Source organism: Aedes aegypti, chromosome 3 (assembly GCF_002204515.2).
Source record: "Aedes aegypti strain LVP_AGWG chromosome 3, AaegL5.0 Primary Assembly, whole genome shotgun sequence".
Classification (NCBI taxonomy): domain Eukaryota; kingdom Metazoa; phylum Arthropoda; class Insecta; order Diptera; family Culicidae; genus Aedes; species Aedes aegypti.
In genome coordinates this window covers 97,426,151-97,444,840 of record NC_035109.1, presented here as the reverse complement: position 1 = coordinate 97,444,840, position 18,690 = coordinate 97,426,151, and the positions used below count along the sequence as shown (strand labels likewise).

General features: G+C 38.4%; 1 protein-coding gene across 1 annotated transcript in view; it reads right to left on the bottom strand.

Moving 5' to 3' along the window:
* Positions 1 to 12,681, bottom strand: part of LOC5576334 (dynein assembly factor 5, axonemal) — a 34,954-nt gene extending 22,273 nt beyond the window's left edge. Inside the window, exons 1-3 of the mRNA XM_001656022.2 lie at positions 11,608 to 12,681; positions 4,574 to 5,603; positions 4,355 to 4,430 (exon numbers count right to left, since the gene is read on the bottom strand). Coding sequence (XP_001656072.1) covers positions 4,355 to 4,430; positions 4,574 to 5,603; positions 11,608 to 12,422 — 1,921 coding nt within the window. The 5' untranslated portion in view covers positions 12,423 to 12,681. The remainder of the gene's footprint in view (positions 1 to 4,354; positions 4,431 to 4,573; positions 5,604 to 11,607) is intronic.
* Positions 12,682 to 18,690: the final 6,009 nt, after the last annotated feature.

Below are 18,690 nucleotides of genomic sequence, written 5' to 3'. Positions count from 1 at the left end.
CCTCTGGATTACTAAAGGTGTAATAAAGTTTCAAGTGTGTTATTGATTTCATCAGATTTTTTCCTTCTTTTGCACATAGGCTATTATTTCGAGTTATACTGGTTTCATTACTATTGAAAATAGTTCAGCTTATATTTTAATTGGGAATTTTACCTTCTTTAAATCATCGGAAGTTCTTTGTAGTTGTACTGATAAAACTATTATATGCATTACACTAGCCTAAATTTTCATAAGAGATTTTTCCTTCTTTTGATCATAGGCTGTTCTTTCAAGAGTGAAGTATTTCTCATAGTTATTCATATTAAAGCTTATAATAAGGGTATCAGGGGTAATATGCACCCAGAAGTAAAACGACTTTTCGGGGATTCTATAAATATTTTAGAAAAATTTAGACATTTTTATGGAAGTTTAGTGTAAAATCACTAAAATATCCGCTAAATTAGCTTCCTGGACCAGTGTGCACTCTGGTTGATCGAGTTCGTTGGAAAACGAAATGTACAAATCTCGACCAAATGAGCTTCAAATGCGGTAAGACAAAACAATCAAAGGACACCTAGCAACCATTATTTATATCACCGCCAACCTAGCAAAGAAAAGCTATCTTTGGCATCGGGTTACTTATGGAAAATCTTACCGCGTTTGGTGTTCCCGCATTTGATATTTGCATTTCAAACGCACACAGCAATTTTTAAAAGATAATTGTAGCAGCATCATGACCAGTATTGACCAGACTCATTTCCCCGAAATTCGAATTGTGAAGCCATGAACTGTTATAACTGTGCGTTGTATTCCTGAGATGGAGGGGGAGGTGGTTGGGCTTGAGTGTTGCACATGGGATCCGACAGTTTCGATCTCGGTGGGCCGCAATTCAAGTTTCGGTGAAATGATTCGCACTCACTCACTCACTCATTTCATTTCACCGAAACTTGAATTGTGGCTCTCTGGGATCAAAATTGATCGATTTTGTGTGCAGTACTCAAGCTTAACCATCTGCTTTTCTATCTTAGGACGATAGAGCATGGTTGTAGTAGTTCGTGGCTTCGTAGTTCGGAAAATGTTATTTTCGGGGAAATGAGTCTGAACAACACTGATCATGACCTTGTTTTCAATTTTCAATTTCAAATTAAGAAATATTGCGTCACTGCACACCCTAGTTCATCTTCTGTTATCCTGTGTAGTCTTTTTTTTTTGTATGGTATTCAGTTGGAGCTGCCTGACAACTTAACTTGTCAAGGCTGAACCCTCGGTCTGGCTTTTTGCCAAGTTTCTCCTCTACCAGGACCAATACTCAAACGGACTAGGCAATGGCGCCCACATGAACACTGTTTTTTATTAGTATTGTGACTTGGTAGTTTTTTTTTTAAATACCCATATTCCCTTGCTTCTGAGAAAAGGAAGCATTGTGAAAATCAGCAGCTCCATAAGAATTTGTTTGAAATAGTAGTGTAGTAGTGTCATTACTAATACTGTCTAGTCGAGATGGTTTTGAATAATTTGTTTTTAAGTGCTATTCTGATTATTCCTGTCTTTTCGTAAGATTAGAGTCTTAAATGTCAATTGTCGTCAAGTATTAACAAAATTAGGCTGTTTAGTAGTAGTTCTAGTTAATTTCTTTTTTATTGTTAAAAGTATTTATTGGTCATTACGTTCATATATCCTTAAAGAAAAAAGTCACTTTTAGTCAAGTCATTTTATAGTGAATATTTACGAGTAAAGTTACACTAGACTTCTATTACAGTCTCCTACAAGATTCACTTTTCGGTGGCAAATGTATTGCTTCATAACGCCTACTTTCTACTTATAAATTTTGCGAGAATGAAGCTGGAATTAGATTATTTATACCGGTGTTACAAAAGAGGTATTTTTTTATTATGGCAATGTAAAAACCATATTAAAATAAGATTGACGCCGCTTATTTGTACTCAGTGAATCTACTAATCATTTTCCTCAGAGTAATATTCCCTATGTCGTACATGATAACGATGTTTCTAGCTAGCTAATAGTAAGAGTGGCTACGGATCATTCTGGTTAGCAAAAGGCAAACTGAACGTCGCGGATAGTATTAATGTCCACTTCGAATAGATTAATTATTTGAAATGGGCATCAATTCTATCAATGACGCAGAATGTCCGTTGGATCACATCCGAGATATTATTGCGTCTATGCCATATGAATTATGACGCGGCTATAAGCAAAAAATGCCAAAATGTGATACCACCACTACAGGTTACGCCTTTGGTTTCCATCATATGGGCTAATGGATTATGCCCTCCCATCGCGGCAAGGTCGCATAACCAAGGGGAGGGTATCTTCTGTTATCCTGTGTAGTCATGATAATTATCTAGAGATTTACCCTTCTTTTAAACATAAGGTATTCTTTCCAGGGTTATTGCTATAGCGATTCGACGCGTTATTTTTTATGTAGGAATTTGCCCTTCTTTTCAACATGACTTATTCTTTTGCGTAATATTACAACAGTGCTATGTGAAAAAAGGAGCATCTGCATTATTATACCAAATAACCCTTACTTTTCAGATGGTTTGATATTATGCCAAATGTCCGTTATGCCAAATGACCCTCTATTTTCACATTGTAAAAAAATTATGCCAAATGACCGTTATGCCAAATGGCTGTTATGCCAAATGTCCTTTATGCCAAATGGCGTTATGCCAAATGACCTTATGCCAAATGGCTTTATGCCAAATGACCCAGACCCCTAATGGATTATGCCCTCCCATCGTGGCAAGGTCGCATAATCAAGGGGAGGGAAGATCGCTAAACACTACCTAATCATGGGACGGCTTTTTGCTCTATTATTTTAAGTAGATGCTATTGATCTCCCTTTGCTCCTATCCGCAACCCAGTGCACGCACCCTGTTGGGTTTCGAAAACCTCGTAGAAGATTACAAACCGTCAATGGCATTCCCAATTACTACCCCACATTGCACATTCAAGGATCTGATTGTGCTCCAAACCCACCCTCAGTTTGTAATCTTCTCGCCAGCTTGAAATTATATTTCCCGAAGTGAAAGTAATTTTGATGAGTGATAGCCATTCTATGCAGTAGTTTAACCAGAATCTTTAGGTCAGAAGATAAAATCTAAATTTTGTAATAAAAAGGTTGCCATTGCTTAGAAATTCACCCAACATTTAATCAAAACTACTAACAACAGCTATCAATTATCAAAACTCATCGCTCCCTGGAAAATCTAATCCCAAGCCCAGGGATGAAGGATGCCAGTTTGAGTCTTTGTAACTATTTCAGAAGAAATAACTAGAAGAAATGCTGAAGCTTTCATTGAAGAATATGAATATAATTTCCTCTCTCTGGACTCTCTAAACTTTTGCACCAGTTCACTGCAGAGGAAAATACTTTAAGAGACCGTTATTATTAAAAATCATACTTTAGAGATCTTCAATCAAAAATAGAGACTTTCCTTAAAATACAAAGTGATCTGCTAGCATCCTACTTAAAAACAATGAATTATTTTGAAATTCCACCTATAATTGATTGAAAATCTACTAATGAAAATACACCCGATTCTGTTTTTGCACAGATTTTTTTACACGGCCGTGCAAAAAAAGTTTCCATACATTTTTTTTCGCCAAAACCTTTTTTTGCATGAAACGTTTAGAACTGGTGTTACAGTCACCCCACGCAGTTGAATCACCCACAATTTATGAATCAGCTGACTTTAAAAGACAAAATTATTATCAAACTTGTCACAAAACATCACAGAATTATTTTTACTGATAAGAAACTATGTGTAAAAATAATTCTATGATGTTTTGTGACTAGTTTGATAATAATTTTATCTTTTGAAATCAGCTGATTCATAAATTGTGGGTGATTCAACTGCGTGGGATCATTGTACTTTTTTTGCACGGTTCTCGAAATTTTGAACTGAGAACTTTTTTTTGCACGGTACGCATCCCCCGTGCAAAAACAGAATCGGGTGTAACGTGAAAAAAAAAGTAATTTTTATATGTTACTCATTGTACCAAGACTTATAATGGAACTTATCGTTAAACCAGGTCCGTCACACTCGGGCTTAGATTGAGTACCACTTCTAGTACTGCATTTGGTCCCTCGGTAGTGCAAAAGGTACCCAAGTTTGACAGATCGCAGTACACTTTGAACGGCATTCTAGATTACCTTATGAGCCATAAAATTTTGGGCAACTGCAAGGGACATGGGGGTCTTTAATTTGTCTTTGGTTAAACTATCCATATAATCCGCTACCAGCCTTGTTTATAATACAAATCCATCTTTCAAGAAAATCATACTGCCGAAATCATATCCTACTAAAAAATAAGTCAAGCTAAATATTACACATCACTTTTCTTTTCTTACCTGTCATGAATTCCTGCAACAATGGCGTTTGTTCTTCTGGAGAGCCACACATAGTTTCATTCCACCGTAACATTGCCTGGTGTGGAGGAGAAAAAACGTGACACGAAGCGATACGAAAGTTAGACAGCATGATTTATATCACAGAAACAAAAAAAAACGAAAAGATTAAAAGTCCCAATCTGTGCAATCAATTAGCCTTCGCTGGCAGGCGATACTCACGATAGATATCGAACTGAAAAGTTTGATTTTCCCCTGTGGAATCGCGTGCTCGAGGGCCGTTCCCAGTGCTTTGCGAAGCGCATCATCGTACGGCCGGCGGAAACCGCAAACGAACACTATCCCTGCCAACAGTAGAATGCTTTCCGCTGCATCGGAGTTGGATGATTCAAGATTCTCCAGTGAATTGATGACGTCTGCCAGATGATGTTCGTGTAGCTGTTCCGTGTCTGGGTTGAGCTTGGCCAGCACTTGCAATGCCCGGTCTCGGATGGCTTGGGAATCTTCGTAGGCAAAGGCTGCCGACTTTAGAATAACAGTGTAGAGCATTTTTTCTGTGCTTACACGGTCCGATTCGTTGGCGAGTCCTTCGATTTCATTAGCGGTGAACACGCGATGGAAATCGCAGACTAGTGCTTCCGAAAAACTCAATAACTCTTGTTGATAGCTTTCTTTTAGCTGATGGCAAACCTCGGTGTCTGTTAAAAGGCTGACAATTTTTGTTATATCCTTGAATCTCTCCACTCCAGAGGACTGATACATTGCGTTAAGGCACTTCAAGTGACCAAGGGTATAGAATTTTGAGAACTCTGTTAGTGCGTGTTTGCTCCACGTTTCGTAGTCTAACAATATTCCGCAGAGTTGAGCCACTTTCAATGCTTCAGCAGCAACATCTTTGTCCGAATCCATGCATGTTTTACAAAGCACGGGATTTACTTCCATGAACAAAGTGGAAAATGTCTTTTCGGCGTGCAAAACCACTATTTTCAACAGTTTCGTGGCATGCAGCCTTATGTCCTCTTTCCATTCCTCCATTTCATGTAGTACAAGATTGACGATTCTCAGACTACGTTGGACAATCGCTCGGCAAGGTAGTGTAGGGCGATCATACTCGGTTGGGTAGTTGGCAGGGACTTTGTCGATCAGCTTCGCTTTTGCCAATTCAGTCTCATTTTCCTTGTAATATAGTTCACCGGCTTCCTGCCAACGAACAAGAATATCATCGCGAACTTCCGCTGTGTCATCGGTTAAGCTGAAAAATGAAATAGAAATAAGATAATGCATTCTGATATTTCGTTTAGGGCACTGTTTTCACATGGACTAGGTAAAAACTATCAAATGATATATCAAATTCAACATACTTGTTTAGTACATGATAAAGGTCATATTTTTCTTCTATTATTCGCATTTTTTAGCAGTTTAGTAAGCAATATTCATTTATTTTATTTTTTTTTTCATTCTCGTAAGATATTCAATTATTGCGTAAAACCGAATTAAATGGTGAGAAATTCTGTATGACGTAGTGAAATTTTATAGTTGTTGGACATTTCTTAGTCGAAGATTGTTGTTGGGGCAAAGTCAGCACCCCAGTGAGGCATGACAAACAAGTTAAGGTTTGGTAAAACTTAGATATTGTTTAACGTTGTTTTTAATGGATTAAGTCTTTGTTGAACAGTTCACAAAGAGTTGAGAGGATAATTAAAGGATATTAACCCTTAAGGGCATTGATCATACAAGGTTTTGTGTAGACACCGTAATATCGTAAAGTTTGGTTGCATCTTTACAAGAAGTTCCATGATTTCTACCCTTCAATGTTTTGAGTAAAGTGTTTTTCTAAATATTCAGCACGATCTGTTTTTCTCAGATAATTGCGAACCTCGCTAGCACATGGCTTCTTAAAGAGCAGACAAAGATTCAATCACTATTAAAATACTTTTTATGATGATACAATTTAGCTTTTTTGAGGTCCACATCGAATTTATTCCACAATCTTATTTATTTCCGTTTGAAATTTTTAGAGAAGGCAACTTAGAAAAGAAGTAAAGAAACAAGTTATGTTCACTTACCCCACTTACACCGCGGCACCTTATCTCAGAAAAATGATATGCTTTAAACATTCCCAGCGTATATTTATAGTAAATATCCAATACTTTTACATTTTTTTAAATGTTTTTGGTTTGCGAATTCGAAATTCAACCATCTTAAATATTCCAAAATTTGTGTAGTATCAAAAAAAAATATTAGATAAATATGAAAGTTTTATCTTAAATTTCTTCAGAATATCGAGTAAGATTTGTCGGGCTTCGTAGCCGTACGGTTTGCGGCGTCAGTCGTTTAGGCGTATTGTGCCACGAAGAGTGGGTTCGATTCCCGCTCTAGTCGTATAAAAGTAATTGTTATCGTCTTTTATTATACATACTTCACAGACGTTAAATAGTATTGTGGCGCAATGTCCAAATTTGACAAAGCAAGGTGCGAGGCAAATCGAACGATGTGTTATAGATAAAGTCATCTACAGTCGCCTCTCCACATCTCGATATCGAAGGGACCATCGAGATAGGGAGAGATCGAGACAAAGAACATTAATTTAATGAACACTAGATTGAATATCACTCTGTTACTAGGAAAATAATAAACAAACAAACTTAATTTCAAGTTTCCAAATTGTTCTGAATCGCTCAAATTTGGTCTAGTAACCTTAGACATTATCTAATTATTCATATCGACATATGGAAAGAAAATCAACAGAAACACATCGAGATATGGAGATCGAGATAAGGAGGATATCGAGATATGGAAAGAGAAATCGTGTGCAGAATGAAGGGATCGAAGCCATCATCGACATAGGGAGAGCTATCGAGATGTAGAACATCTAGATGTGGAGAGTCGACTGTAATTGGAAAAGTGAACTCGTTCAAAACTACAAAGTTACTATAGCTTACTCGGATAAAATACGCAGAGTAGATCTGGCTCCAAGGCTCCTAAGCCGAGTAGTTAGAGTCCGCGACTACAATGCAAAGCCATGCTGAAGGTGTCTCTGTTCGAATCCCGGTCGGTCCAGGATCTTTTCGTAATGGAAATTTACTTGACTTCCCTGGGCATAGAGTATCATTGTACCTGCCACACGTTATCGAATGCTAAAATGGCAACTTTGGCAAAGAAAGCTCTCAGTTGATAACTGTGGAAGTGCTCATAAGAACACTAAGCTGAGAAGCAGGCTCTGTCCCCGTGAGGACGTTAATGCCAAGAAGAAGAACAAGACGAAGAAGAAGATCTGGTTCCAAAGGAAAACCAGGAATGCGAGCTTGATTTCGTAGAAGATTGAAATGGCAGACAATTAATCGTTCCATAAAAAAATATAAAATTTCCATAAAAAATGCAAAATTTGCCAGTAAAGAAACAAGGGTAAAATCAACAGAAAAGTTACAAATTTCCATAAAAAAATAAAGAAGTGCATAGAAAAAACAAAATTTTCCATAAATAAAAAAATATTGAGCAATAAATAGATTCAAAAGTGCAGTAGAATCGACAATAATCTCACTAAAAAATATCGAATTTTCCATTTAAAAACCTCAAAATGTCCCTATTTTCTTCACAAAAAGCAAGAAATAATTATAAATTTTCCACAAAAAAAGCCAAAATTTGCAATAAATAAATAATAATTCGCCCACAATAAATCAAAAATTTCCATTCAAAAAATCAAAGATAGCAATAGCAGTCAATGCAAAGTTGCAATAAACAAACCCAACTGAGCAATTCAAAATGACAATCAATACATGAAAATGTTGTAGAAGATTCCAATATTTAAGTAAAACTTTCCATAAAAATAACGCAATTTTCCAATAATGAGTAATAATGTGTGTAATGGATTTCATAAATTTTCAGTCAAACTGAAGCATTGTTTTCACAATTGGAGCTAGTTAGTCGTCGTACATATACTATTGGACAAAACATTTGCAACTTTTTCGATTTTCCATACAAAATGACCAACTTTGATAAACTATATCTCAGTTATTTATGGTCCGATTTGAATGAAATTTTCACAGAATATCAGACATAACTTGAACTTTAACATATATTTTTGAGTGTTTTTTCCAATCACAAGTTAAAAAGCAGTAACGGCTATACTAAAGTGAATTTTTTGACGATTTTTCATAATTGACATAACTTAACATATTGAAGGAATAGCTTCATCGTATGTTCAGCAAAGTTGTAGATTTTGACGAGATGAATAAGTTTGCTGAAGACAGTTTTTGTGGAAGGCTATCAGATTTTGAGATAATAAGTTTTGAATTTTTCGTCGAAAATTACACTTTAGTCAAATCGTTATTACTTATAAACTCGTGATTGGAAAAATTATTCAAAAATTTATGTTAAAATTCAAGTTACATCTGATGTTCTGTAAAAGTTTCACTCGAATCGGTCCATAAATAACTGAGATCTAACTTACCAAAGTTGGTCATTTTGTATGGAAAATCGAAAAAGTTGCAAATGTTTTGTCCAATACTGTATGTAGATGTAGAAATTGCATTTTAGAGTTTGATAATTAATTACGTAAGAATTTAGGGGAGGGGAGAGCGGGGAGATTGACCGGGTTTGAAAAAATATTTCTTGCCATATAGAAAAAATTAATGTTTCATACAAAAAATGATACATGGAGGGGAGGCGAGGTTTCGAAAAATCACAAAAAAAAATGTTTTTTAATACACCCCATCGTTAGGCGCTACAATTTTACTTATTTCGGCAAAGTTGAAATGAAACATGGAACATGGGATATCTAATCTTCCAATATTAGGAACACTTATGTCACTGCTTGGGTTATGTCCAACTACATTGATGGTAGAAGCTTATGCTCTCATGCCCCACCAGCTAGGGAACTGGTGTTTACAAACTAAGCATCAGTAAAGTAACTGCCCACAGCAGTTGCAGAAATGTGTATACTTCGATTGATGAGTTTTTTCCTAAATATTTTTTTTTATTTGCATACGAACATAACGCTTTTTAAAGTATCTTCTAATAGGTTCATTTTTAGATCTAGTGGGTTGTCTCAGTACTACAAATATGGTTAAGCATGCTGTAACGCTACTTTTGTACCTCATCACCCACTTCATGTTTCATTTCAACTTTGCCGAAATAATTAAAATTGTAGCGCCTAACGATGGGGTGTATTAAAAAACATTTTTTTGTGATTTTTCGAAACCTCGCCTCCCCTCCATGTATGATTTTTGTATGAAACATTATTTTTTTTCTATATGGCAAGAATTTTTTTTTTTTTTCAAACCCGGCCAATCTCCCCACTCTCCCCTCCCCTAAATTCTTACGTAATTAATTGTCGAACTCTAAAATGCAATTACTACATCTACATACGACGACTAATTAGCTCCAATTGTGAAAACAATGCTTCAGTTTGACTGAAAATTTATGAAATCCATTACACACATTATTACTCATTATTGGAAAATTACGTTATTTTTATGGAAAGTTTTACTTAAATATTGGAATTTTCTACAACATTTTCATGTATTGATTGTCATTTTGAATTGCTCAGTTGGGTTTGTTTATTGCAACTTTGCATTTACTGCTATTGCTATCTTTGATTTTTTGAATGGAAATTTTTGATTTATTGCGGGCGAATTATTATTTATATATTGCAAATTTTGGCTTTTTTTGTGGAAAATTTATAATTATTTCTTGCTTTTTGTGAAGAAAATAGGGACATTTTGAGGTTTTTAAATGGAAAATTCGACATTTTTTAGTGAGATTATTGTCGATTCTACTGCACTTTTGAATCTATTTATTGCTCAAATTTTTTTTATTTATGGAAAATTTTGTTTTTTCTATGCACTTCTTTATTTTTTTATGGAAATTTTAAACTTTTCTGTTGATTTTACCCTTGTTTCTTTACTGGCAAATTTTGCATTTTATATGGAAATTTTATATTTTTTTATGGGACGTTAATATTTTAGCCAGATTGAAATGAACAATCAGTTCGATGATTTAGACAAATTTTCCGAACATCAAATCGAAGCATCATCTGATTCAACTGAGGAAACAAAGAGTGCCGCCAATTGTGGTCAGTTGTTCCGAATTTGGGGGGTTTAGTATAAGATCTTGAACTCCATTCTGTCTAGTCGAAATGGTTTTGAATAATTTGTCATTCAAGTGCTATTATGATTACTCCTGTCTTTTACGTAAGTAAAATTAGGCTGTTTAGTAGTAGTTCTAGGTAATTTCGTTTTCTGTTGTTAAAAGTATTTATTGGTCATTACGTTCATATATCCCTTAAGAAAAAAGTCGCTTTCCTTGTCTGTTCAACAATTTTTCGTAACTAGCAAGTGTACCCTAATGATCGATCTCGGCGTCTTGCTTTCCATAGTCATTTTTATAGTGAATATTGAAGAGTAAAGTTACCTTAGGCTTCTATTACAGTCTCCTACAAGATTCACTTTTCGGTGGCAAATGCAATGCTTCACAACGCCTACTTTCTACTAGTAAATTTTGCGAAAATTAAACTTGAATTAGATTATTTATACCGCTGTTACAAATGAGGTATTTCTTATTATGGCAATGTAAAAACCATATTAAAATAAGATTGTCGCCACTTATTTCTACACAGTGAATCTACTAGTCATTTTCCTAGGAGTTCCTAAGTATTCCCTACGTCGTATATGATAACGATGTGTCTAGCTAGCTAGCGGATCATTCTGGTTAGCAAAAGGCAAACTGAACGTCACCAATAGTATTGATGTCCACTTCGAATAGATTAATTATTTGAAATGGGCATCAATTCTATCAATGACGCAGAATGTCCGTTGGATCACATCCGAGATATTATTGCTTCTATGCCATATGAATTATGACGCGGCTTTAAGCAAAAAATGCCAAAATGTGATACTACCACTACAGGTTACGCCTTTGGTTTCCATCATATGGGCTAATGGATTATGCCCTCCCATCGCGGCAAGGTCGCATAACCAAGAAGAGGGAAGAACAAGCTTTTGATATTCAGGCCAGCCATGGTGTATGCTGTACCAATATGGACTAGCTGTTGTAATACCAGGAAGAAATCTTTGCAAAGAATTCAAAATTAAATTTTGAAAATGATTCTGAAGCTTCCTTCCTGGTATGATACTAATGAGTTGCATATAATATCTAATGGTGAAACATTTAAAGTATTTGAAATTCAATGTATCATCTAATACTTTTTACCAACTTAATGTGACATTGAATCACTCTACTTGAAGTCAATTTCTTACCAGTTCAAAACCAGCGGCAGTATCCGATAAAAGAACGAGTACCGGTCCCGCAGCTTGAGCAGCATCAAACATCCCACGCGGCCACAAGCTCTCCTAACGTACGGAACACCATCCATCAACAGCGGCGATATGTCCACGATGATCTGCACGATCTTCTCCGAGTTTGCGTGAATGTTCAACGCCAGGACACCCAACGCTTCAACGGCTGCAATCCTATTGGCCGAATGACGGTGTTTTAGCACTCCGGATGCTGGGGTTACCAACGCTTCTGCCCGATAATGCATACTAGGCGTGGATTCGGCCAGTAGCTTCACCAGCTCACAACTCTGCTTTTGTGCGGCCGGAAAGGGATCTTTCAGTGTTTTCACCAGAATATCGATCAAATTGTCGTAGGATTTTAGTAACGGATCACCAGAACTTCCATCCGGATCGGCATACTTCCGGACGATTGCTTCTAGCTGTTCCAACAGTTGCAATCGAATTTCCTCACTTTCCTCTACTATTTCCGCCTGGCCAATTCGACGTGCTATCACGGGGACAATGTAGCCCAGATAGAATTCATTAGCCGGTAGTTTTTCCAACAGTTCCCCAACCACAGTTATGGCCAGATTTCGGATTATTTCAAACCGATCCGCATAGCAGCGAAGGATGTGCAGGTAAGTGGCATCGAAAACTGCCGGAGCTTCTTCCCTAGGCAGCTTTCGGTAAACAAAGTCCAGTAAATCCTTTATCGCTCGCTGGCGCACCATACGCTCCGGGTTCTGCACGTTGGCGCAGAATGTTTCCATCTCAGTTTTCAGCTCGTTTTCGGTCATTTTCACTGATTAATTCCACAAAATTCACTTTTGATCACCACTTCCGATGTAGGATGTTTATTACGGATACACTTGGCTACCGTCAGTAGTGTAACCATAGCAACACCCCCTTAGCTCTGCCGGCGTGTCACGTGCTTTTGTTTATGTTTTGATATGGGGTGGCTGCAAACGGAGCGAACGAAAGAAAAACGAAAGGGGTGGGTTGGGTTTTCCAAAATGCGCGGATGCTCCGAAAGCTTTTGTCGGAGTTGGCTGGCAGCTGGAGAAGATATCCGGAGAAAATCGCGAATTTGGCGAAGCTAGCAAAATCTACACAACTTCCCAAATTATTTATTAAACACAATTAATTGTTAAACACTCAGGTCTCCTACAGTGGAGATTCGCCACAATTGGAACACAACTGCTTTGGCCGGTTTGCTATGGGTCACTGCACAAAATCTTCCTCTCTCTTTTTCTCTTACATAAAATTTGTAAACAACAAGGCCAGTAAACGTCAAAATCCCATACAAAATCAAAACAGTGCAGAGCCCAATTGACAAAAAAAGGAATCGCCTATCTCGATGCGTGGAAAATTTCTCCCAAGAAATGGTCAAGAAAATCACTTTTTTCTAATCGCAGTACGCAGTTGAGAAGAAATCTCGAAGACTTATTCAAACAGACTCAAGTCAGAAAAGTTAACAAACTTACTTTATCAATCCTACGTGTTACGCAGACGAAAATCTACACGTTCTGCTCTAAACCAACTCGATTTTTCACTTTTAGAACGTTTAATTTCCGGATTTACAAAACGACGAAAGTAAGATTCTCCACTTTTGCAACCTAACCGCTACTTTCGCCGCTCCGTTGTATGGGAGACAAAGTGACTTAACCACAAATCAAAACAAAACACTACTTGAGTCGATTTTGCACTGGTACAAAAACGTCGTAAGTAACTGATTGAAACGGCTTATCATTTTGTCATACATTTTTTGGGGGAAGTGATAGGAACTACCTAGTGTTTTAACGCGAGCTAATTGCATGCAAAATTTAAGCGATATACACGGTAAAAAAATGTTAAAAAGGGGATTCATTTTAAAACCGTTTTAGAAGAAGGATTGGGATTCTTCTTAATTAACTTTCTCAAAACCGTATGAAAGTTACTTACGTCGATTTGAAAAAGTAATCGAGAAATGTCACTTCAAAGGGGGCTCTCTGTAGGAAATTTCTTGACCCTTTGAGTCAAGGAATTTCTTTACTTTTCTGAAAATGCTCCATACTATGCAAGATTTCTCCTAATACTTCCTCCAACTTACGATACACGGGAAAAAAATCTGTGGTAAAAATAAATATTTTAGCTGACTACGCCCATTCTTGAAACTACCATGGAAATTCAGACCAATTTACTATGTTTACGGTACACCCCATCGCATAACTGGTACATTTGACAGAAATAATTTACAACAATCTGATTCCAACTACAGATAGAATCAAGCGCATTTCTGGTCTGCTGAAAATTTCTGGTGCGAGCTAACTTAAGCGCATGACCAAAGAGCAGTACTAGAAGTGGTACCCAATCTGAGCCCGAGTGTGACGGACCTGGCATGACCCCTAAAATGGTAGTTTTTACCGCACATTTTTTTTGCGTATACTCTTACATAAACCTCAGCTCTTTATTTGAAAACTTCAAGTGACATGTTGTCACGATGAGAGGGGTTTCAATAAATTGGTCAGATGAAGTTAAGTATCTAGGGCTAATGCTAGATAAAAATTAAACTTTCAAAAATCACATTAAAGGCATTCAAGCCAAATGTAACAAATATTGCTGTGTGCGTTTGAAATGCAAATATCAAATGCGGGAACACCAAACGCGGTAAGACTTTTCACAAGAAATGCGATGTCAAAGATAGATTTTTCTTGCTAGGGCGGCGGTGATTTATTTAATCGTTGCTAGGTGCCCTTTGATTGTTTTGTGTTACCGCATTTGGAGGACGTTTAGTCTAGATTTGCATCCCAAATGCAAACAGCAATATATAAAATGTCTGTATCCACTTATTAACAAAAAAAAAAACAAAACTTTGTCTGAACTTTTGATCTTGAAACAAAACTTAAGGCCAGCCATGTTGCATGCTGTACTAGCTGTTGTAATATCAGCAAGAAAGTTGTGCAGGCGATTAAAAATAATGAAAATGATTCTGAAGCTTCCTCCCTTGAATAGTACTAATGATTTACATAGAATATACAGGAATATACAACGTCGAAACATAGGCCTTTTCACAAGACGTATTGCGTTTCTTTTGAAAATTTTCCGTCCTGCGGTAGCCGCCAACTTCTACCGCAGCTGTCAAAGTTCTACCGCAGACTTTGTTGTAATTTTGGACCAGTCTGTTTTATGTTGACGATGTTTATCATCATTGCGTTGCGCCGACCCTGTGATTCGTATGTATGTTGTTGTTTATGTTATGTTATTGTAGTAATAAACCGACCGCCGCGACGAGCAAACGTAACTCTAGTGTTCTTCCCGTTCGCGTACCGAAATTCCCCCGGTGGTTTTGTCGGTACCACTGTGTACCTGGTGGGCATCTCCGTGGTTAAGCACTTCCCACAGTTGAAGAACCGGTGAAATAGTTTGCCTCGGAAAGTCGCGTGTGAAATCGTTTTCGCGAACGATCCTCCTGTGTGGTGCCGGTCGGTGGGAGCGAATTGTTTAATTGCGCTCGTTTTGGCTTGTGGTCCAGCTGCTGTGTGTGTAAAACAGCTGTGATCGGGACTTTTGTGAAAGTGTTTGGTGCTGTTGTTTCCCGTCTGGTAGGAAGCCCAGTACGAGGTGGAAAGTGCCGGTTTGGCTGTTTGCACCATTTTGTCCCGCAAAGCTGAAGATAGAACATTGCCATTTTGTGCCGCGAATTCGTTGCCGTAGCCGTGGTGGTGATCGATTGAAATCGAACAGTAAATCTGTGTGGTGTACCGCCGACGCGTGTGTGTTGTACGGCGGGTACGTTCGATAGTGTTGTTGGCTGTATCTTCGTGAATACAGTGTGCGCCAACAGAAAATCGAAAAATAGAAATGGCAGAGAAAAGTTTTATCGCCCGTTTGGATAATAGAAATTATCAAACGTGGAAGGTGAAGATCGAAATGTTGTTGATCAGTGTCGATCTATGGCATACGGTTTCGGAAGAAAAACCGATGCCAGTGACTGCGGCGTGGTCGAAAGAAGATCAAAAGGCGAGGGCCTTGATCATTCTGAACGTTGAGGACAATCAGTTGACTTTAGTGAAAGACGCAAAATCTGCGGTCGATGTGTGGGAACGGTTGAAGAAGTACCACGAAAAGGCTACGGTGACGTCGCGAGTGTCGCTTCTGAAGAAGCTTTGTAGTTTTAACTATGAAGAGGGTGCGGACATGGAGAAGCACCTGTTCGCGATCGAGGAATTGTTCGATCGGCTGTCGTGTGCGGGGCAGAAACTCGAAAGTTCGCTGCAAGTGGCGATGGTGTATCGCAGTCTGCCGGAGTCGTACAACGGGTTGGTGACGGCTTTGGAAAGCCGGCCAGATGAAGACCAGACTCTGGAATTTGTGAAGCAGCGGCTGATGGACGAGTACCACCGACGGATGGAGAAGCGAGAGGTGTTCGGTGAGCGCAGAGACCGTGCGCTGAAAGCAAATAACGAGGGCAGAGGAAGAAGAAGAGAGCGAGTGTGCTACTACTGCCGGATACCTGGCCACTTCCGCAGGGATTGCCCAGAGCTACGTGAAAGGGAAGAAAAAGGGCCGGAAGTGAAGAAAGCTGTGAAGAAAAATCCCGGAATTTGTTTTGGTGTTGGCGGACAGCGGAAGCGGAACGGCTGGTACGCGGACAGTGGCTGTTCGAGCCACATGACCAGCGACAGGAAGTTCTTCGATAAGATCGACGAAAGTGTGAAGGTTGAAGTGAACTTGGCGGATGGCTCGGTGCTGAGATCCGCCGGTGTAGGAGAAGGCTTCCTGATGTGCGCCACTGACTACGGGGAAGTGAATGAACTTGTGGTGAAAGACGTGCTGTACGTTCCGGAGCTGGACTGTGGATTGCTTTCAGTCCGGAAGCTGGCACAGAAGGGACTGAAAGTGAACTTTGTGAAGTCCAGGTGCCAAATAGTGAGTTCCAGCGGGAAAGTGCAAGCAGTAGCGGATCTTCGTGGAGAGCTGTACGCTTTAGAAGTTGTAGAGAGTGGAAACCGCCGGAAAACTGCAGCTGGGCATCTCGTTGAGGAGGAGTGCCACCAAGAAGAAAAATTTTATGACTGTTATGACGAGGGAATCCGATGCTAAGTGTTACATCGTGGATAGTCTGTGAACTTGGTGAACTTTGTGGTATACTTGACGAAGCAGGAGTGTTTGGTGCAAGAGGAGGAACTTTGTGGAGACTGTGTTGTCCAAGGAGAACTGTTCAAGACTTTGTGACTGTACAGACAAGTGATGAATACATCGAGGAGGAGTGTTGTAATTTTGGACCAATATGTTTTATGTTGACGATGTTTATCATCATTGCCTTGCGCCGACCCTGTGATTCGTATGTATGTTGTTGTTTATTTTATGTTATTGTAGTAATAAACCGACCGCCGCGACGAGCAAACGTAATTCTAGTGTTCTTCCCGTTCGCGTACCGAAATTCCCCCGGTGGTTTTGTCGGTACCACTGTGTACCTGGTGGGCATCTCCGGGGTTAAGCACTTCCCACAGACTTGAGAATCATTGTATCATTGAACGAAACCATCTAATCAAAGTATGCTAGTAAAGTCCACAGCTTTGAAAAACAGCCGAAAACAACAATCATCAGTATGGTTTCCAAGGTATCATAGCAGCCGATCCATGATGCTTTGTGAAAATCAGTAATGTGACAGCTGCGGTAGCTTTCTGTTCAACCGCAGAACGGAAAGTTATCTCTGAAATTGCAATATAAAATTAGCTGATTCGGGAATGTGACTGTTATGCAGTTATGGACAGAGGAGGCCTGAGTACTAATTCGCAGGGTGGGTGTGCGGGTGTCAACTGCGAACAAAGCTCGCCTTACAAACATCTCTCACGCGGGCCGGCCCAAACAGCACAGGTCAAAAACGTGGGCCAAGCTAGGCAGCAAATGCTGATGCTTTTTAACACTCAACAAACAGGATGTCTAGCAGTGTACACTAAAGCTAAGTATGCTGTTTCGCACAAGAAAAGTAAAGAAATTCCTTGACTGAATGGGTCAAGAAATTTTCTACAGAGAGCCCCCTTTGAAGTGACATTTCTTCTCAACTGCGTACTACACTGAACGAAATCTTCCGCCATAGATTGAATGATTTTTGCCTCATCCGAGCCCCATACCTATTTTCAGACACATCCAAGATGATTTTCATCTTCGGTGAAATCATCTGTTTACAAATCGCGCTGTATGAAAATCATCCTTTATTGAGAATATTTTTATCCTTTGAAAAGATGCTTGAATTTGAATGATTCTCATACGTCAATGTAAACAATACAAATTACATGTTTGGTATTAATAAAATTATATACGAATCGACTTTGAACAATAACACAACTTTAATAGTTTTATACACATCATATTTTATTGTTAATTACAACCTCACTAATTTACATTAATCAAAAAAAAATATTGATCTTATCCCATGAGGCCAGTCGCACGCATTGGCATCTGCATGAAGTGGCTGCTGATGTGACTCCAGAATTCGAATGGATGGCCTTGGGATGCACGATTTGCGGTTTTTGGTACACTAGAAAACAAGCTTGAAAGTAACAAATATAATTGATATAGAAATAATTCTGGATTTCTGCAATTACCTGTGAAATCCACGAGGCAAAACTTGAACACCACGCTGCTGCCACCATATTTTATGTAAACATTTCAAGAATAATTTGACGTTTGGGAACGTTAGTTTTCCGTATGATATTTCAGACGATAGTTGAATGATTTTTGATTAGGGGCATGGTAGAAAATAAAACCCGTCAATTATTGCATGTTATTCATTTGTGTTTTCTCAATTCAACTGTCAGCTTGTTGTCATACGAAAATAGAGCAAAAGTTGTTTCAGAATTGGATGATTTTTGTTCAACAGTCGGTGGCTGTATCATATTCCTTAATAGTCATTCAAAATAAGGAATATGAATATTTACAGCCATGTGTATTACAAATCATTCAATCTATGGCGGGAGATTTCGTTCAGTGTACGATCAGAAAAATGAGATTTTCTTGACTATTTCTTGGAAGAAATTTTCCACGCATCGAGATAGGCGATTCCTTTTCTTGTCAGTAGCA